The 20,948-nt window shown below is 50.7% G+C and overlaps 2 protein-coding genes and 1 pseudogene across 3 annotated transcripts; 1 reads left to right on the plus strand and 2 right to left on the minus strand.

Annotated features, from left to right (window-relative positions):
• Positions 1–183: 183 nt before the first annotated feature.
• TMEM116 (transmembrane protein 116) lies at positions 184–13,393 on the plus strand. Of its 2 annotated transcripts, XM_055709069.1 has the most exons (11): positions 184–397; positions 737–783; positions 924–987; positions 4,705–4,836; positions 8,921–9,025; positions 10,627–10,676; positions 11,096–11,179; positions 11,261–11,399; positions 11,887–12,031; positions 12,163–12,236; positions 12,786–13,393. In XM_055709069.1, the coding sequence occupies exons 1-11, from the start codon at positions 350–352 to the stop codon at positions 12,984–12,986; spliced, it is 1,089 nt and encodes a 362-aa protein (XP_055565044.1). In that variant the 5' UTR covers positions 184–349; the 3' UTR covers positions 12,987–13,393. The 2 variants fall into 2 exon arrangements, with proteins under 2 accessions (XP_055565044.1, XP_055565035.1); XM_055709060.1 differs by lacking the exon at positions 8,921–9,025 and having other exon boundaries at positions 242–397.
• A 241-nt stretch (positions 13,394–13,634) lies between these two features.
• LOC102048650 (disintegrin and metalloproteinase domain-containing protein 20-like) lies at positions 13,635–17,993 on the minus strand (annotated as a pseudogene).
• On the minus strand, positions 16,030–19,090 carry LOC129735354 (disintegrin and metalloproteinase domain-containing protein 21-like; the record flags this gene model as incomplete). Its single annotated transcript, XM_055702040.1, has 1 exon — positions 16,030–19,090. A coding segment is annotated over one exon (732 nt), but the record flags the coding sequence as incomplete, so codon positions are not given.
• Positions 19,091–20,948: the final 1,858 nt, after the last annotated feature.

Consider the following 20,948-nt stretch of genomic DNA (forward strand, 5'->3'; position numbering starts at 1 on the left):
GGTGGCGTGCGGTGCCAAGTTACTGGCGTGCGGAAGCTAAGCAGGGTTGCTTCGGGTCGGCCCCTGGAGGCGTGCCCGGGGACGCAGCACCTCGGGGGCGGTTGGCCCGGGGGTCCCCGCTGGGCCTTTCTGGCCGGGTTCTGCGCCCCGGTGGGGGTGCACGGCGGCGGTGCACGGCGGCGGAGACGCGGGACGCCGTTGCCCGGGACGCCAGCCCCTCTCCGACCGGGCGCGCTGCCCGCAGCCGGCCCCGACGGCGGAGGGCGGGCGGGGCGCGGGGTGGCCCCGGGGCGGAGCGCGGGCGGTGCCCGCAGCCCCAGGAGCGGTGCTGCGGCGGCGGCGGGTACCCATGGCCCTGCCGGCGGAGGCGGCCCGGCTGGATGGGGTCTGGCAGGAGGTGAGCGAGCCCCGAGGGCAGCGCTGGCCCCTCTCCCGGGAGCATGCCCGTTCCTGCCGGGAGCGCCCCTTCTCCCTCAGCCCTTCCCCAGCCCTACCCGCTGCTCCGGGGGCTGCGGCACGGACCTGCCCCTGGGCTGCGGCTGCCCGCTCGGTCCCGTCCCTCCCGTCCCCGCTCGGTGCGTGGGGCCGGTCCCGTCCCTCCCGTCCCCGCTCGGTGCGTGGGGCCGGTCCCGTCCCTCCCGTCCCCGCTCGGTGCGTGGGGCCGGTCCCGTCCCTCCCGTCCCCGCTCGGTGCCGGTCCCGTCCCCTGCTGAGCTCGCCCCCCTCCTTCTCCCCAGGTCTACTCGTCTCTGCAGTGGATCCAGTTCACCATGGCCATACTCAGGTACAGCGCTGCAACACCCGCGTCCCGGTGGTACCGGGATGAGTTACTACCGCAATGACGATTTTCTCCGGAAAAAGAGAAATCGCTTACCCCAGCGGGGCAGATGTGCTCCTGTTCCAACCTGTGCTTTGTTTTCTCAGCGTTACAGGTTCCAGCTCGATCATTGCCTATGCTGTCTTTCAAAATGTGGTGCGGTCCCCCGAGGTAAGGTCTGCACCTCCTTTTCCCTCCCTGCACCGAGGTGTAGATGGGTCATGTGCATAGCAAAGACCCGTGTGGGTCAGGTGCTCGTCTAGGAGCAACTGCAGGTGTTGGGCTTATGTGGTTAAACCTTGTTTATCCTTGTAAACAAGGTTAAACCTTGTTTAGCTGGAAGGCAAAGGGCTGGCCAAGAATTTGGCCCTTTGCGAGCGAAGGGACTAACCTTGAGCTGGACCCACGCAGGGACAAGTGTGTTCCTTAGCCCCACGCTTTCTGGGAACAGGGATTTGTGTGGAAAATGCCAGGAGGGCACCGCATACGAAGCTGCTGAAGTACAAATTAGAGATGGTGCTGTAGGAAATGCTTTTACAGGTGTTGGGGTTTTGCTATTTCTGAGTAGTTTTTCCAGGCAGGTGCGCTCCTAAAAACTGATACAACTCAAAGATGCTGCAAAGTTCAGACAAACGAGGCCAGGCTGAGAAGCAGTTTGTTGTGCTGGACTCTGCGGTGGGGCTTTGGAAGATGCACCCTGGCTGCAAACAGGAGCCACAAACATTTCAAATGCTAAGCAGTGGGACTCGGGTGCAAACTTCCCTCAGGGTGGGACTGCCCACGTGGGCGCTGCAGGTCTGATATGAATGCAGTGCCTGGCATGTCCCCAGTGCAGGGATGTGTGCAGGGAACCCAGTGTGCCTGCGATCCATTGGAGGCGCTGAGCAGCGGGCTGGCACATGCCTGGTAACCGTAGCCCTCCATCCCAAGCCTGCCAGGCTTTTGCTGCCCACACGCAATCCCTCTGTCCAGGACTTACCAGAGGCAATGCGCCGAGCTCGTCTGTGTGAAGCTGGGGAAATGAACCCAGGATTTTCAGGATTGACCACGCAGATAAACTGGTTGCTGCTAAGAGCAGCAGGAGAGTAGAGCTGGCAGCTATGTTGTAACAAAGCTGTATTTATACTTCCCTTGTCTTCAATGCCCTTGGTACATTGTGGGTTTGAGCTGCAGCCCAGAGAACAGGACTTCAAGGGAATGCAGCAAGTTATCCCCAGAGAAGGAAGGCAAGCAGTCAAGCTAACAACTGACAGGTCGTTGGATGAAGAAGGATGGGGAGGAGAGCATATGTCTGCGTGTGCAGGGCAGTCTTGCTCCCAGGCAGCCAGCCTCGTGGAAATGCTCTGCCCAGCACATGGAGAAGCGATAATCGCCGTGCGTTGCTGGGGAGGAATGAAGGCTGGGATCTCACCTTAGTGCTGCAATGGAAAACCTGCCTGAGCCTGTGCTGCACAAGTGCATGTCATAGGCTCCCTGTTCCTGCACCTGGAGAGCTCCAAACATGGGTCTCACCTGGGGTCCTCTGCTCTGGGATGATACGGAGCTGGGTTTGGCCAGTGTCCCAGTGTGACTCAGCAGCCTTGGCCCGTTTACTTCCATGGCTGGAAGTCCATGTTACTCAAGAGCCCTTGTGCTATTATAGTCATATGATGTGGCTGTGGCTTGGGAGCTGCACTCTAACTGCTTGTGAGCCACCCATGGCTCCAGGTCACAGATGGACCATTCCTGCTTGTGGGAGGCCAGATGTTCCTGCTCAGATTATTTCTGCAAAATCCAGCTACAAGCATGGATGCCAGCTGGAGTGACTTGTCTGCATCAGACGTCCAGGCTCTTGTTCTGCTGGCAAGGGAGATCCCTTGCTGGTGTTTCAAAAGTGGCAAAATCTGTAGCTCCCCCATCATCTTGTCCCCATGTTTCTCATCTTAAGTGGATATTTGTAAACAAAGGGGCTGGAACAGAACCATATCAAAGCTTGCCCCAAACAGCTTATTTCCTGAGTCATGAGGCTCCAGAGCAAAATGTTTAAAAATAAACAGCTCTGGAGGCTGGGAGAAGAACAATGTTATAAACACTTCCCCTCCTGCCCCCAGCCTAGGAAATCAAATATTGCATTCTTGAAGCTTGTTTTCTGTCTCTACGGGGTCAATAAAACTCTTCAGCTTTAGCTAAATCATTCAGAAGAGATGATGGCAAGCGATGCACAGAGAATTTCCTCTGTCATGTCAACAGGTTCTGTGCAGGCAGATGTCCCTGGGCAACGGCCAGATAGAGCTAAATCGACATGTGTGCTCCAGCCTGGCAGCTCATCTGAATCATTACGTCTTTACATTCCGTTCCTCTATTTTATAAATACCATTTGGTTTTGGTTGGGTTTTTTTTCCTTTTCCCTTCTGTAAGCAAGAACCATGCTGGCTTTCACTTAGCGCTATGTCACCTATTTCTTTATTTTGGTCTGTGCCAAAATAGCTCCTCAATCAAACAGTGGTGCCTCATTCCAAGGACACTTTTTGCTAGAGGAAAGGGGTCAGTTTGGTTGCAAAAGTTGCATTTTTTGAGAGCTGCTTGGTTTTAACCTGCGATGCTCACAAACTGGATGGTGTCCCCAGCCTGTTATGCCTATGACTGCCTGCCAAGGCTTCAATTCTGCACCAGCAACGGAAAGCCTGGTTAAAAAAAAAAATAATTCGTAAATGCAAAAAAACCCATTCGTAAATGCAATGGCATACAAACTAGCTCCAGATATTTAGTTAGCAACAGCAGTTTGATTTTTACCATGTTGCTGATACAAATACAGAACTGGAAGTACAAGAACGTTTGAGGAGACAAAGCCTGGTGAAGGCAGAGGACCTGCTGCTGCATGGCAGTGTGAGGACCGGGAAGGCACAAGGCGCATCTCCCTCCAACTATGCCATAAGGACAGATGTGGTTCAATCAAAGCTACCTTACAGCTTATCAGTCTCACTAAGCTCATTTTTTTGGCTCATGGGAACAAGGCAAGTATAACACAACGTGATGGGTGGCAAATATTTACTTAAAGGACAATATTGAAGCAAATCTTGCCAAAAACTCAGTTCTGCAAAAAAAAATCTTAAAGTCCAAGCCTCCTGAAATGTTTCCATGCTGTGTTTATCTTCATAATTTCCTGTAGGGGAAAACAAAAAATGCCATCATTTTCTTTCCAAGATTAGGTACTAAAGACTACAATTAAGAATTTAGATAATTAGGCTGCTTTTCCAGAGTGTCTGCTCAAACAACAAAAATGTTGGCCAGAATTGTGCACAAATGTTTTCCTACAGTGTTTACAGTCCTTTTGGCCAGTGCACACAAAGTGGAAATGGGCTGGAAACTGCCATTAGAGGAGACGCGACTGTTCCAGCAAGATGCGGTGTGCAGCAGAGAGACTAGCGGCTCTCATAGGGAAAATTAATCTGGCATGTAAAATAGATTCAGCCTTAGTCACCAACAGAAATTACGTGAAACACATTGGAAAAAAATCTGGTTTAAGTTATTTCAGACCTGAAGAAGGGTATGTGTTTACCAAAACTTTGATTTCTTCATCAGTTGATGTAACAATATCACTTCTCCCTGCCAGTTCTGCAAAACTGTAACATTCTGGGCCTTTGAGATATTTTCTGTAAGAGTTGATGCTGCTTTTGGATGCTGGGGCATTGCCAGTGACAGAAAGGGTGATTAGAGGAGGGTACCTGCATCGAGACAGCTCCTGAGAGCAAGGATCAGCATGGGTTTTGTGTGCAAGGAGAGCTGCCCTATCAGAAGAGCTGGGGGATGAACACGTGTTTAGATAACGGGGTGAAACTGCTGCTGTAGGTGGCCATGGGAGCGTTGTGACCATCACTCAGACATGCTAACCAATTTCACTTTTCCCAGGTTCGTCCACTTTTCTACCTGAGCCTCTCTGACCTCTTCCTGGGTATGTGCTGGCTCACCGGGGCTGTCCTCTACAGCACACCAACCTCCAAGCAGGATCTCATCTGCTATAACCTGCAAGTGACAGGACAGGTGAGTAGCATCACCGTTCACGCGGTGACTGTGCACCCTTTGCCATAATCCGCCTCGCCGGTGATCACAGCGTGGCCGGGGGGGACTGTTTCTAGACAGGCTTTGGCAGAGACTCCCCGTGTGAACTTGACTTATCAGATCTTTTTGTCTCGTGTGTAAAATGGAGATAAGGATGCTTGGGTTTGGGTACCTCTGGTGGGCGAGAGGCGATGAGGAAGGCAGAGAGAGCATGGGATTTTGTGGTTGCCGTGTTTGGGTTGCTTGTGTAAAGCGAGTAGATGGGTCTTAATTTGTTTCCTCTTGGACCCGTGCCAGCGATGATCTTTGTGCCTCTCCTGCAGCAGCTTTTTTTATTCCTCTTCATGTTTCCTCCATCCTGGACAGGAACAGACACATTCTACGACTCGCTTGAGCTCAAACTCACAACATTACTCATACAAACAGCCCCGCGGTGGCTGACCTGGCCCGATCCTCTCTCAAGCGATCCTAAGGGTGCTCAGGGGCTGCTCCATTGGTGTAAGCTCAGCCCTATGCCCCAGCGATTCAGCTGCTTTCCAGCTGATTTCGTGTGCTGGAGACTAATTGGAGTGGAGGGAGTGAAATACTGTTTTCCTGACCATTTGCTTTTGTCTCACTGAGTTCCCGTTTCAGCACTAGGAAACTAGTTGCAAAGCACTGCTTCCAGAAACCTCTGCAGGATATGGCCAAGCTTGGGACAGAGTGGGGGTTCACAAGCGGTGATCTCTGGGCTTAACAGTTTCCTTTGAAAGGACCCACAAAAATGTGGCTGAGAGGAGCAAGCGGCTGTTGGGAGCTTTGATATGTGTTGGGTGGGCTTGGGCAGCTCTCTGGGAGCGTGGTGGTACCCACAAATGGGAACGGAAATGTCCCTGCAGAGCACCTGGAGCTGGAGCAGCTCCCTGTGCCTGGGGGAGGGCAGGGAAGGAGCTGGGGGTGTGTGGAAGTGCTCACACTGGTGGTGAGTGTTTGTGTGCATGTGGATGTGCTCACACTGGTGAGTGTGTGTGCGCGTGGACGTGCTCACCCTGGGGAGTGTGTGTGCGCGTGGAAGTGCTCACACTGGTGCGTGCAGGGGTAGGTGCCTGCAGCCCAGGGTCATTTCCACAGCCACTCTCGCAGGTAGAACCGTTGCACTGATGGTGAGAGCAGCTGTTCCACTCCTGGCTTCTTTCTTGTTTCTGTGCTGCGGCAGCGCTGCAATATGTTCAGGTTGAGAAAGAAAACAGTGGCCTGTGGGCAACTTGGCCACTTGGGAATGATGCAGGGCAATACCAGAGGTGGGGTTTAGATGATGGTACAGGGAAAAGTGAGAAGAGCTTGGGAGAGGCTTTTCTGAGCTGGAAGGTGGAAGGAACATGTGGAACTGAGACTCTTTCTGAGCTGTTTCCCTTGCAGCTTTCCCTGGGGGACAGTTCTTAATGCTGGTGTGATCTTTCTATGGCCTGGAGAAGACAGGTTGCATTGCTAGAGGAGAAGTAGGTTGGATATGAAACATAGGACACTATGCCAACATTTCTCAGTGGAGACCCTGAGAGCATGCTATGCTCCCGTGCATTTCTGGCTCTTTTCTGCCCTTGCTTTTCCAGCCCCTGGCCATGCTGGTTAGGGGTCCCACCAGCAAGGGATGGGGGCAAGGTGGGAGCTTTACTTTCACGCTGGGAAAGGCAGCGTGGGCCGGCAGAGCTGGCCTTGGGCACATCTTTACAGGACTTGCCTCTGCCTCAGCCTCACGTGGGACAGCCAGGGTGCTGTGATGGGGTGTGCGGGGGGTCTGCCCCGTACCGACCAGGGCACAGGATTCCTGCAGGCCACCAGCAGACCACCCTCAGCAGGAGGACTGTCAGGGTGGCAGAGCTGGCTTGCATCTGGCAAGAGCTGTCGCTGCTGTTTGCTCTGGAAGAAATTAAAACAAGCAGAGCACTTGCCATAGCAACCGTGCCCGCCTGGTACACGTGACGAGGTGCAGGACACCTCCTTACCAAACACCCCAGCAATGCCCTTGTGTGGTGGGAACACCTTGTGCGTAAGTAGGAGCCAGTAACAGGTTTAACCAGCAGCTTCTGCAGAGCATTGAGTGATCTGTAACTGAATGAAATGAGTAAAATGTCTCCGGGCCCCATTCTGCTTGTGCCGAGCAGGAAAGTCTCACAAGGGTTACGTTCCTGGGTGTTTCATAAACGCCTGCGGCTTCTTTGCAAAGAAACACCTAGAAAATGGGAAATGCACTGAAGGACAAGGGTGAGGACAGGCTCAGGGCTGCTCCGCAGTGGTGGTTGCAGATAGCAGCCCTTGGAGAGGCTCACACCACACTCCATGTGATGTGGTTGTCTGAAGGGATTCTGCCTTAGGAGTGGGACAATATTTTGCCTTATTCAGCCCGTTTACCATCATTTTATCACCCAGGGCTGATGTTGCAGTGGCTGGAACTCCCCTAACATCCATACTGTGCCATAAAGGAGGAGATTGCTTTGTTTCTTGGACTTTCTCTGTTTCAGCCCCAAGCTGTTGGTTGATATTAAATGCAAATACCGCTCCCTTCTGCTGTCCCTTGACTTTGTTCTCTCCTCCTCCCTGCCTTGCCTTTGCGTTACAATAATAAAGTCCAGAATAGAGATTGTGGTTATAATTACACAATTCCCCCACATTCTTCCAGTTCAGTTCCAGTGGCCTAATAATGTCCTGGCAGGCTCTGCTCACGCTGGTGAGCACAATGGGGAGCCACAGAAGTGTTATAATGAGGGACTCTCGCGTCTCCCAGCCCCTGCTTTATCTCCTCGTGGTGAGCCCTGCAGGACTGTCCACAGCCCTAAGGCTGGGGCTCAGGAGGGCAGAACTCCCTTTGCTTTCTGCTGGCAACGTCGTAAGTGGCTTTTGGTTCCCTCTTCCAAAAAAGAAGGCAGTGCTGACATTTTGTGAGCCTCTAAGGCGTTCTGGAGTGCAAGGGAAGGATCTTTGTGGGCTGTTTTCATGACCTTCCCTGGAAGTAATTGAGGAAGGGCAACAAACCCTCATTAAACCTTGTCTAATGAGCTGGAAAGTCACTGTAATGTTCCTGCTGCAATGTAGCAGGCCCTTGGACTCAGCCTTTGGAGTAAGCCAAGAGCATTTGCAACCTCAGTGAAGGAGACCCAAGTTTATTTAGTCACTACTCTCCTGGACTGAGATGATATCAGGGTAGCAAACCTGTGCTCCGTGCCTCTTTGGCAAAGGATAGCAAATCCACAGAAAAATTCACTTGTCCAGCCCTTCCTCTTTGCCTCTGCCACTGAAGCATGTGTTTCCTGTAAACAAACACAGCACACACATATACAGAGTATGATTAGGCAGCACAGTTCATACTCGACTGCCTGGAGAAACCATGGATTCAGAAACAAATGCAGGAAAGATTTGCAAGTTTTTACAGCAGATTTTAGATATTTGGTCTCATCTCAAGCTGGAATCAAGGGCTGTGAAACTCTCTGTGGGAAACAGTGTTCTGTATATTTTCTTTCCTTCTTTTTCCCATGGAGAGAAAAGGGCTCTTGGGATGCTAACTCAGACTTAGTGCAGATATTCTCTGACCTCACTTTCCTCTTTAAATATACTATTGTTTTCTGTTTCCGTGAATTCACTGTGTAGTGAGTTCATTGTGCGAGAAGCAAATCTAAGTGTCGCATCTGTTTTGTGTTTCCTAATGGATGTAGCATAGAGAGGGTCCAAGTGCCTTTGAACCATTTGTTGTTAGGATTTGGGCCAAAAAAATGAGCCAAGTCAGAAAGATTTGTATTTTCAAGGCAGTGTGGTTGTCATTAGTTCTCCTGTCCCTCGTTTAAAGCCAAAGCAAAGCTGCCATTTTGCAGTCTAAGGCAGGAACCCCTCCTCTACCTGGCTCTTCCCAGTTGGTGTCCCACTGTGACCTAGTAGAGGTGAGCACGGGGGCTGCACAGGGACCCTCACCTTTGGTGGCCCACTATGCTGTTTAGCATCCTGCCTCTGTCCCATGGGCTTTGGGTTAATCAGTGATGAACTGAAAGTGCGACAGGAACTATTATGACAGGACTGAAATGCTGTCTGTATTTGTCAGATATTCTACGTGGCCTCTTTTCTATACACTGTCAACTACACCTGGCATCTGTACATGGACCTAAAGATGAAATACAATCAGAACCTTTTGAGGATGCCCCCCCAGGTGAGTAGGACTGATGTGCAACAGCTGTTGGGTACCAAGGTTGTAGTTGGGTACTGTGGGGTTATAGTGGAGTTTAGGATGTGCGTATGTAAAGTATATCTCACTGCAAGGACTCTGAAGGCCCTTCTGCCCCACAGCTGTGTGAATTGATGTATCTTGCCCATTGAGGTCAGCAGAATTACTGCTGGGTCTGCTGTAGCATCTCAGTGAAAGATTAGGCTTGCAAGACTAAAGCAGATAAAAGCCAGTGGCAGTGTAGATCTCAGAGCAGAGAAAGCTCAGGACCGCATATCGGTGAAGTTCTTCTGCAGTTAGAACAGCAGTTTGCACCAGCTGAGTAACTGGTTTGTTGCTGTCACTGCCTTCTGCCAGTGCACAGCCAGGGGCACAGGAAAGCAGGGGGTGCCTGGACAGCCCAGAACTGAGAATTGACAATTTCTGTCCTCCCCAGGGGTCATATGGCATTTGAGAGTGTCAGAATTGTATTGTATGTATAATACAGAAATATTGTAAATTGTAAAAATACAGAAAACATTGTAAATACAGAAAGATATTGTAAGAGTTTGAGATAGGAGATGTGACAGAAGTGAGCTAGTGATAAAAGGACCAGGTGGCTCTGGGAACAGTGGCCGGTCCTCACTTCATCATTACTGGCCTTTACAAAAGCCCTTTGGGAAACAGTGTAATCGCTGGGAACCGAGGAACAAGGACATAGTACTCAGAAAAATACTCTCTGCGTTGCAGGCTAAACAAACACTCCACCTACTGCATGACCAAAATCTCTCCTTGCAGTTGTTCCATTCCCCACACCTGGCTAAACAGTGAGGCACCACCATCGCTGTAACGGGTGGGTTGCTCCTGATGTATTGCCGCAAGGTGACACATTCCTTAGGCAGCTCTTCCCGTTAAATCCATCAGCCCCACTGACGTATATAACCTTTTTCTTCCCCAGACGTTGCTGTGCACAGCAGACTTTGTATCCCAGGTATTCCATCTGTCGGTTCGGAGCAGCAGGCTGGGCAGAGATTTCAAGGGCTCTTGTCTGTAGGGTTGGGATCTGCTTGTAGGACTGGTTTCCTTCTTGCTGGACTCCCGTTCAAAAGACAACACATACCATAATTCCCCACCACTACAGCTGTGCCCACATAGTATTTTCATAGCTGGTGTGTGTGTGCCAGGTGCCAAAGTACATCTCTTGGTGAGCAGTTACCAGGACACTCCAAAGTGCCTGCAATTCTACACCAGAACATGAAGTTTCTGAGGAACAGGGCCAGGTTAAGTGAGTAAGCAGTACAACAAATGAGCAAGTTACACCAGAGAGCTCATCAAGTGTCTACTCCTTGTCCTGTTTCAAGTTCCCTTCTCAAATCCTCTAGCCTTGAAGGAGAACAAGGCAGTAAGCGGGTGGAAGCACTGGCTGTTTCTGTGCACGGGCTGAACTCAGCGGTGTTGATTCTGTGCAAAGTGGAAACAAGCCTCGATCTGAGGATTAATCAGCATTTGAAGAACCCTCAGCTGCTGAAGTGCTCCTGGGAGTGGGTTCCTGTGAACCAGTGGCTGTACAGAAACAATCATTTAATTAAGCTCATTGGATTTTGCAGGTTGTAGATTATGCGGGTTGCATTGGCCGAATAGCAACGATCTCGTCTAGGTAAGGTTTAATTCCCTCTGGCTGAATTATGTGGTTTTGGTAAACTGTAATGTGCTGATTTCTGCTTCCCACTTATTTGGAAGCAAATTTTGCTAAAACCTGTAAAGCTCATCACTAATAGCAGAGTGACCTAACAGAGTAAAAGGTTTTGGAGGTAAGGACATTTCTCCAAGTTAGTTATGACTATATTAACTAAAGTAGTTTTTTAGAAAGTGCTCCCTTTACCAGGGTATTGCCTGCGTGAATGAAAGCACAGAAGTTAGTAAAGCTGGTAAAATACTCTTCCAGAGAGCAGTGTCAATAAAACCAATGTTTAAGTCCTCTGTAGTGACAGGAGAAAAACCAAGTGGTGTTTGGCTGGGATGGGAGCAGTGCAGTGCAGTAACTAATACCCGTGCCGTCATCCTTTCTCCTCTTAGCCTCATCCCTTTCCTTCTCATGGTGCCTGTGTTTTGCCTGGGTAACAGCAGTAATTGCTACCAGAACTTCAGTCAGAAGCATGGGTAAGCTTCACGCGCTGCTGAAACAGCCTCAGCGCTTCTGAGTCGGCAGAGGAGCTCAGGCTGTTCCCTTTCTCCCCACAGATGTCTCTTGATGCACACGGAGGTAGCTGTGCCCACCAACGAGCCGCAAACCTTGAGCAGCTCTGTTTGCCATGTGATGCATTTCTATGGCATTGGGCTCTTCCTCGTTTCCTTTCTGATCAGCTTTGTAGCCATTCTGGTAAGAAGCAGTCCTTGCACGCTAGCCGTTGCACCCAGATGATCAGTGTGAGAAGATTTTCCCCTTTTCATCTTGACATCTTTGCTTGGATGGTACCAGAGGCCAGGCAATGTCAGGGGAAGAACTGCGTGGTGCTGCTTCCCTTTCGGAAGGGGTCGTAGGGGAGAGAAAATATCATTGTGCCACCATATAAATCCACCTGGAGTCCTGCGTTCTGTCAACCCATCCCAAAATAGGATTTAGCTGGGAGAGAAGGCTCAGAGCGTGGCAGCAGGGATCACCTACTGCATGGGTCGACAAGACCCCAGATCAATTCGGAGTGTTCAGTTCAGAAAAAGTCATGTACAGAGCGAGGGCTGTCCCCCCGGGAGCACGCTGTTGCCTGACAAGGTTTGATAGATCAGAAGGGGATATTCTGTCGGCTACAGGGCGGATCGGAGCATGTGCACAAAGTGCAAACAACGATGTACGCTTTTTTCTTTTTTAGGTTATACTCGGTAAAGCCCGAGGTCTGTACAAAAGGTTTGTAAACTCCACAGGATTCCTGGGGGATCAGCAGTGGGCCATGATTAAGATGGTAGAACAACGAGTGGTTTTTTACCCCGTCGCATTCTTCTGCTGCTGGGCCCCAGGTTAGCAGAGAGCTGAGCTGCTCTCACAGTATTCTCCTGGGATATATGTGATATATAGGCTATATGGGATATAGTGCCTGACAATGAAACTCAGAAGAAGTGGGCTTAAAGCAATCCATCCCTTTTCACAGCTGTCCTCCTTGGAATACTGAAGCTGACTGTTTCAACAAACAGCAAAATCTACATGGCTTTTCTAATTCTACAGGTAATTTTTTTTTTTTTTTTTTTTTATTTTTTTTTTCTGGCTCCTATCTTTTGCCTTCTCTGCTTGAACAGGCATGTTAGTGTTTGCCGGCTCCTAGTCCATGCTGGACAAAGCATGCTTCCAGCCACGAAGATCACTGCTGTATGAGCCTAAGTCTGATTTAGGCTTTTGATTGGCAAAGATCTTTGCTTGTTTTATGTTCTTCACAGGCCTGAAAAGGTCTCAGTAACCAAAATCTCAGCATCGTGGACATTGTAGAAAATAGGACTAGAAAGGATCCCCAGAAATCAGGGCTTTTTTCCCCTTTCTGTGAAAGTCTCCAAATGTAATTCCTCCACAACACTTGTCCATCTCCTTGCTGTGCCTGAGGCAGCATTTAGCAAAAAATAAAATAACCGCGAGATTCCTGTATCATGTGGGATGCAGCTAGATAAAATCACCCTGGAAGCAGGAGGCTTGGCATACTGTACCAGCCTGGTAGGGAGCCTCGGAGTGCTGTGCGGTGCTGGCTGGCAGGAGAGCCTTGATCTCTCCTGTGATCTCTCCCAGGCTCTGACAGCAGCTTCCCAGGGGCTTCTGAACTGCATCGTGTACGGCTGGACGCAGCACGCCTTCCTCTCCCTCAAACGCAACGCCTGCCGGGACGTTGACACTCAGACTCCTCTCTTGCGCTCCCAGAAGAAGTTCTACACCAGCATGCTCCCCACCAGCCCACCGGATGCCGAGGGGTCCACGTCCACCCTGCTCTGATGAATCCTCGCCTCAAAGGAGAACAGGCAGCATCCTAACGAGGCCTCGTCAGGGTTTTAGCAACGTCAGCCAGACCCAGGCACGGGCTGTCGGCTGCGAACTGTCTTGCCAGCAGCAAAGTTAGCTGTAGTGCTGGAGGAGCCTGAGCAGGTCTGTCGGAGACAGGCGCTTCAGTAAAAATAGTTATTTATTTTACAGGTTTTTATGGACTGCCAATGGATTCTTTAAACATGTAAACCTTTAGTACAGACTTGCTCCTTATGGAAATATCTGTAGAAATGCAGCAAATCATATGTAACGGCTCAGAGATTCGGTACAGTTCCTTTAAGGTTAGATGGTCAAAGGATGTTTTACTGAAGTATTTACCATTACAAATTAACAGTAAAGCGAAGGTGAATATTTTTCAATCTCTGACTTTTAATTCACTGTAAAAAACCCGAACATGTACCATACTAACAGCCAACTGCAAGGAATGAAAAATTGCAAAGTAACATAAAAAAATCAGCTCTTACATCCGTGCCTCGACTTTTTGCACATTTCCCTTCTTCATGCCAACTCCTGCTCAGCTACAGCTCCCAGGAAAATAAGCTTCTTTGACCCAGTGGAGTATTTCTCATGAACCAGGTGAGCAGGACTTCGCATAAATCTGTCTATACTCTTCTAGATGCTCAAGTGAATTATTTACTAAGGTCCCACCCTTCTATAGAAAATAAAACAGATCTTTAGCTGCATTGATAACAACTCTTTAGCTTTTAGTCTTTATTTTCCAACAGCTTCACTTTTTGGGGCCCAACCCATATTTATTTACATAGTAGGCAATACAAGAAGAGGAAATACTCAAGTTTTGTGTAATCAACTTTTCTACAGTTTACAGAGTTACACTGTGTAAATCAATTTGTGGAAAATCTGCTGGGACTAGCAGTCCAGCTTCAGGGGCGTACCCACGGGGACCGTAGTCCTAGTGGCTTTCCCACTGCTTTCGTGTTTCTTTAAACATACTCTTCCATATTCTGCTCCTCATCTGCAGGAGTCTCACTTCTCTCCGTGGCTAAACCTGTACTGAAAAACACAGCTATTGCCTTTCTATATTTGGTTACAGCTGGAGCAAGCAGAATGAGGGCAATGGGAACTGTGATCCCAATTACTGTCCCAAACGCTTTACTTTGAACAACCTCCCCCATGGACATCATGAGAGGTGGTGGAACTGGCAGTCTGGAGGAGCCCAGGCAGCTTCACAGTGGCAGTGGTGGAGGTTGCTGCAAACCACTTTCCCTCCACATGAAACCTTCCCATCACACTTCATCCTGGCTGTGGCATCTGTGCATGTCTTGTTAATATAGATCTTTTTTTGGCCCACGTCTGGTGCCATCAAGCCCTCCTCCGATACCAGGTCTATTGATGCTGGCATGGTAGGCTGTGCCCCAGCACCAGTCCTCAGGCCCTGGCACCTGAATGGTGGTTTCAGACCCCTCCAGAACAGGTATCCTCTTCACATTGACACACTGCAACCTTCCACACAGAGCGTTTTGGGGTTTTCATGCCACAAAAGCAACTTTGGTCCCATCACCAAAACCGCACAAACTACACAGCTACAAAACTGATCCCCTTTCATGTTCTGCTTTTTGGAAGCATCTCTCTGGAGCATCCCAGGCTTCCTTCCCAAACGCTTTTCTGCACAGATTGTCATAGGCTGCACATTTCCCATGGTAGCAGTAGCCATTGTCGCTACATGATGTCCTGTCACGCACGTGCAAATCCTGTGGGCACCACTCAGAGGTCCCATTACAACGTTCAGGCAAGTCCCACTCATCTGCCCCTGACCTGCACTTGTGTCCTGCAGCACAAGAGTGGCACCTCTGACAGCTCTGCCCGGTGAGGCAGACGGCCCCTGCAGGTTTGGGGACAGCAGGGATTGCCTCGGCAGTCCTGCAGCCCCCCCAGTCACATTGCTCTCCCTCATCACCCCCCTGGCTGCCGCAGTGTTTGAAATGGAGGTGTCTGTGGGGCGCTGGGATGTTGCACAAGCAGTCGCCATCCCCTCTGCTGATCAGGTCTAAGTAGCTCTGCTTGCTGCACTTGCTGAAAGCCTTGGCACCGGCAGGAGAGTTGCCCATCCTCCACACACACAGACACACACACTCCTTTTTATTATCGTGCTCCATCCCCAGGTTACGACCCAGCTCATGAGTAAAAATAATTGAAAAAGTTATGAAATTTCACCATATATATGAGACAACACCCGATTGACAGCTAGGGTGGCAGGTGCTATGTACATAGGCAAACCCAAAAATTAGTCCAGAGTTCATGTAAGTAAATAAATGTGCAATGCCATATTCCATCCTCTGAGAAAGATCCCTATTTCCCCAGCTGTTAAAATTTTTAAGAATTTCTTCTGTATCCTGGCTGTACCTGATGAAGCTGCTGCATGTCCAGATCTCCAGCCCAATCAGGCAGATGCGAATCTTCAGAGGATAGCAGTATTTTTCGGATAAATTGATCGTATCTGTAACCAGAAGCATCACCAAGGTCTCATTGCTCCCCTGGAAAGAAAACAGATGGCGGTCCACCACGACAAATACCTCACTGTACTTGGTGTACTTCAGTTTCTGAGACAAGTCTTGCTTTCCTAAGGCTGTTTTAGCTCCCATCCCACCAAGTTGGTTTTAGATCACCTCATCCATCAATCCGCACATCAAGGGCTTGTTCTGGGTCTTCTCTCGGTGATAGAGGAGGTGCTGGGAGGTGAGGGACCCCGGCACAGGTCGGATGCCGTAGCTCAGGTTCCTGGTTTCCAGTTGCTCCCTCCAACCCCAGCAGGTGCTCAGCATGACGAGGCAGCCAGGGCTCCCCTCCACATAGCCACAGTTGCTCCACCACCTACAACCCCGGGGAGACAAGGGTGATGACCAGCAGGTTTTTTTACCAGAAGTCCTGTCTTCTGCATGAGGTGGACAGCATGGTTCTCCCACTCCACCCTGAGGGTGTAGGACACTTCTCCCGCTGTGGCTTTTCCCACCCTTGGGACCAGTTTCCTCGGCCAGGCTATCTCATGGACAGTGTAGCTCGGGGGTGGACAATGGCTGCCTGTCCCAGGGAAAAAAAGATGCCACCAACACAGCCCAGACCTCCAGGCTGAGGAGCAGGGTGTTCCCCTGGGCACCATGATGTGCCTGGAGCCATCTCATCGCTGGCACCTTCAAAATGGCGGTAGGGCACCTCAGGGAGGTCCTGCCCACCCTCACACCGACACCTTGACCCTCTTCCCCTTGAGGCACTCAGGGATGGCCGTGCTGGAGCTGTCCCCTCAGGGCTGGCACAGGACAAGGTGAAGGCACGTGGCACCACCACCCTGAGGGGCAGCCGGTCCCCTCAGAGCCCCTTGAGAAGGTTCTGGAAGCTCTGCTGCCTCTCCCAGCTGCCATGCTGCCAGGCACAGGTGCCGTGGATGCTCCTGTGGGGTGACAGGGATGAAGGGCTTCCCTCACCAGGGAACCGAGGGGTGGCCTTGGTGGCCAGGGAGCTGCGGGTGATCTCCATAGCTCCCTGCTGCTCAGCGAGGTTTGGGGAGCCATGCGTCCTCAGCACCACCTCCTCCTCCTCCTCCCCGAGGGGGAGCCCAGCCAAAGACTGCCTGTGGAGCGCAAAGTTGAGAATTAACCACAACAACACTCCTCACAGCAAATCAACATTACAAATGTTGATGCCCCTTGGCCACGGCCCCACCTCCTTTGCCAGTCTGTAAGCCAGGGGGCACCGGGCTTTTCCTTCATCACACCCCCCTAAGAGCAAAAATATTCTAAGCATGTACCCCCAGTATACAAATATTTAATTATTTATAAATCATATGCCCGTACTCCTGATGTTCTAACATTTCCTTTGGAGACCCCCTGCTGTAAACGCCACCCACAGGGCATCAGTCAGCGGGTACCCCACATGCCTGGCCTGTGCCTGTCAGGTGCAACATTTTATACACAGAAAACCGCATTTCATACAAACACACGCCAGTCACCAGCAGCACGCGAGCACGGGCAGGCAGCAGCGTCTGCAGCTCCGAATTTATCATTAACCAGGTCCTACCTGGAGGTGAGTGACAGCCCATTCCTGTGGGGTAAGTTCCCTCTTCTAGCACAAAATGCTCCTGCTCCCCAGCGTTCATCTGCTTCTTTGGGAAGCGCTGAAATTTTTTTTTTTTTTTTTTTTTAGTTTTATTTTTGCACCATCCCCGTTCTGATTCAGTGCTGCTCCTGCGCCCACTGCTCCCAGCTCGTGTGGCCACCTCCGCAGCAGCCTGGCTTTCATCAGCTCAGCCTGGCAGGGATCGAATGCTGCTGACAGGTTTTTTTTCATCTGCTCAAAGCCTGCCTTCCTGCAAGCTCCTGTCCAAATGATCCTGCCAGCTTTGTACTTTTCACAGAAGCCACTGATGTGAGCAGTAATGAATTTTGTTCCCCCCTCTTCTTTCCTTAGAGACACATTCCACATCTTTTTCTCCTGTAATCAAGCCTCAGATTCCTTTCTTCCCTTCTCCTGTCTCCCATTTAACATTGCCTGATGTTTTCAGCGGCTCACGTTTGTCCCCGAGCTGTGGTACCACAGAGTTGGTGCTCAGGTATACCAGGGATGGGCGCTCCGCTGGGACCCTGGCTCCGGAGGAGGTAGCTATAGGGTGTGGAGCCAGAGTCCTATACAGTGGTGCGGACAGTTTGAACCCCTTCCTCTGAGCTGTAGTGGAGGGTTTGTGCCCCAGAAGTTTTTTGGCTCAGAGGGAAGAGCAGGTGTCCTTTGGGGGCTGCATGGTTAGGGGGGAGGAAGGCTCGCTGCTGCAGAACCCCGTGCTCTGGGCTAAGGTAACTGCTGATGCTCCTGCCTTGCACAAGGCTCTGCCTCAGCCACCCCGGGATCCTCCTTGCTCAGCAGGTGGATTTTAAATTAACCTGAGTACCTCTGTCGGTTTTTATCAACAACTTCTTTTCTCCTACAGAGTGAGATCAAGCGAAAGAATTTCATTTTGCTATTCTACAGAATAAAAACTAGGTCCCCTAACTCTACACTTGCATCTAGATCAGTTTTAAATGACTCCACCACAGCTGGAGTCTGAGTCTAGTGACTGACTGAGTCCAGCTCTCCACTGCGGCCCCGTGAAGTCCTACACCTGGGAGCTTTGACTTTCAGCTGGCTTTGAGCCACCTTCTTCCACCTGGTCCTTCACATCCTCCTCAGGAGCCTGTTCTCCAGCCCAAAAGCATCCAATGAATCTGTTTAATGCTTGGGTTACTCTGAGCTTTCTCCCATGCACAATGACAAATGCTGCAAGCATCAGAACAGCAACGGTTATTGCAGTAAACTTGATGAGGAACCTAAAAAGCCCCTTTTTAGTGACCGGTGGCAGGCCCACCATCAATGCTTCCTCCAAAGCCACTAAACTGGCAGCAGGGAGGTGCCCAGCCGTTGTCCCAGCAGCAGTTTCCTTCAGCGTTGCAGACGCCCTTTCCTCTGCACACAATCTTGGCAGAACAGCGGGATGTCAAGTACTTCTCCTCAGGGACACACATCTGATTAATGCAGATCATCTTCTCAGCGCACTGCATGCCATCCTTAATGACTCCAGCAGCCAGAACACCCGCTCCCAAGTGGTACTCTGTGCCCCACCACCAGGTATCACCCACCAGGGTCTGAACGATGGTTGTGTGATCTTCCAGCTGAGGTAGACGCCTAACGTTCGTACACTGCACCCTCCCACACACGACATTTTCTAGCTTACATTTCTGAAAGTTGACATCTGCCCCATCTCCCCAGCACCTGCCAAACCGATCCCCTTCCACATTCACCTCCTGGAAACACAGTAGCGGAGCAGGCTTTGCTTCCTTGCCAAAGATACTCATATGCTGCAACGTGCAAGACTGGCATTTGCCTGAATAACAGCACCCAGCCTCAGTGCACACAGTCCCGTCTTGCTTGGCCACCTCGGCTGGGCAATGCTCAGATGTCCCATTGCAATACTCTGGCAAGTGACACAGACCAGCACTCTCCCTACACACCTCTCCTTTTGGAAGAAGTTGGCAACTCTTACAGCAGCCTCCAAGAAGTGCAAATGGCTCCTTCCAGTTTTTTGACAGGTATTGTCACAACAACAGTCCAATTTACACTGTGTTTCCGAGCCACAGTTGCACCTCTCCCTAACCTCCAGGACACCATTCCCACAGTGCTGCAGTGCAAATGTCGTCACCAATTCTGGGACATTATTAAGGCAGAATCCTTGCCCTGATGCTAAAAAATCAGAATAGTGCTTTTTGCTACAGTTGCTGAACCGATAGTTCACTGCGCTGTGTGCGCTCGTGATGCATTTAGAGGTGTTTCCACAACTGCAGCATCTGTCATCAAGCTCCATGCCAAGGACATACCCTAACGCACGAGTGACATGGACAACAGTGTCCATGTAATGCTGTTTTACAAATAAGAGGACAGCAGAGGCATATTTTCTATCACATGCAGTGGCAAAGTTGGATTTGCCACCCATGTGCAATGCTTTCATACCATGATTAAAGTCCAACGAGGTATGAAAGACACCTCACATCATGCACAGTACGTAAGGCTTTGCTGCTTCCACCAAAGATTAAAATTATGAAGGACCTCGGTTGTGTTTTTGGTAACACTGATCGGGTTCTTCTTCACCCAAACCTCTAGTGCAGTTATCAAAACACGAAGGTGGAAAGAATAAAATAGCCCATCCACCAGACTATTTCAAGAACTTGCAGCGTTACATTAGTTATACTTCTGCCAAAAGCATCAAAACCTTCCTTGTCCACCACGACAAGGAGCTCCAAATGCCACGTGTGTCCCCAGGGCTGGAACTGCCCTGTGTCTGTACCAGGACCTGGGAATTATCCACCTTCATTAGGCATTTTGTACATCACCATTCCAGGAACCGCCTCCTCCCTCTGCAGCAGAAGATGCTCAGCCATGGTGGAAGCTGCCAGGAGCTTGATGCTGTAGCTTGAGTTTCCAACCTGCAGCAGTAGTCAGAGTCACCACAGAGTCCAGGATGCCTTCCACATAGCCACAGTAATGGCAACCTGCTGGCATGTGGGGCTGTTCAGCCACGATTTCCCCCCAGGACCCACAAGTGAACATGGGGAGGCTTTTTCTTACAAAGTCTTTCTGCCTGTGGTGAATTCGTGTGATTTACCCCCTGAATGCCAATGATATGGGACACTTCATCCTGGCTGGCTTTCCCTGCCCTTGGGCCAAGTTTCCTTGGAATGACTACCTCATAGGCTGCGTAGCCCCAGGAGGGCTGGGGTCCGCAGCCGGCACAGGGCAGCAGGAGCAGGAGGGACAGGCTCAGCCCAAGGAAGAAAATCCCTCTGCCCGTTGGGGCACCCCTGGGCTGTGTCCGGCACGGAGCCACGGTCACTGCCTCCTGGGCTGGAGGAAAGAGAGGAAAGTGTGGATGATAAGACATCAGAAAAAAATTCAGGAGCAAAGATCCCTGCTCACCGCTCAGACACCTTCCCTTAGGGTCTGTTGTCTTCTCCCTGTTCAGCCCACAACCAGGTTCAAGCCACCTGCTCCTGCCATCCAGTGTGCCTTTTTGGAGCTCTTCCTCAGCCGCCTGCCCACCATGGAGGTAGGACACGCCGGGAACCATCCATGCATCCATTCATCCAACTGCAACAGAGTAAAGCAGCGCAGGGAAAGACCTGCCATGGGGTGGGAAGCCGGGGGAGAGCTCCTTTTGGCACCCGAGGGGTGACCGTTTCTCCAGCCCCACTTCAAACACAAACATTCCGTGGGGAGGATGGGACCCACGCCCCAGGCACATTAAACATGCCCCATCTCATCGCTCAGAGCCTGCTGCACCCTGCTTGGGCTGACCCGGTTTGCCGAGAGCATGACAAGCCAGCGCTGCTGCAGCAATTTGTTTAAAAGGGGATTAAGCACTCGTAAGTGGAAGGCAACAGA

This window comes from Falco cherrug, chromosome 1 (assembly GCF_023634085.1).
Source record: "Falco cherrug isolate bFalChe1 chromosome 1, bFalChe1.pri, whole genome shotgun sequence".
NCBI lineage: Eukaryota > Metazoa > Chordata > Aves > Falconiformes > Falconidae > Falco > Falco cherrug.

Coding starts and splice junctions, on each gene's coding strand:
- TMEM116 (XM_055709069.1), top strand. CDS start 350: ATGGCCCTGCCGGCGGAGGCGGCCCGGCTGGATGGGGTCTGGCAGGAG. Junction 398..736: donor TGGATGGGGTCTGGCAGGAG/GTGAGCGAGCCC, acceptor CCTTCTCCCCAG/GTCTACTCGTCTCTGCAGTG. Junction 4,837..8,920: donor ACCTGCAAGTGACAGGACAG/GTGAGTAGCATC, acceptor TGTATTTGTCAG/ATATTCTACGTGGCCTCTTT.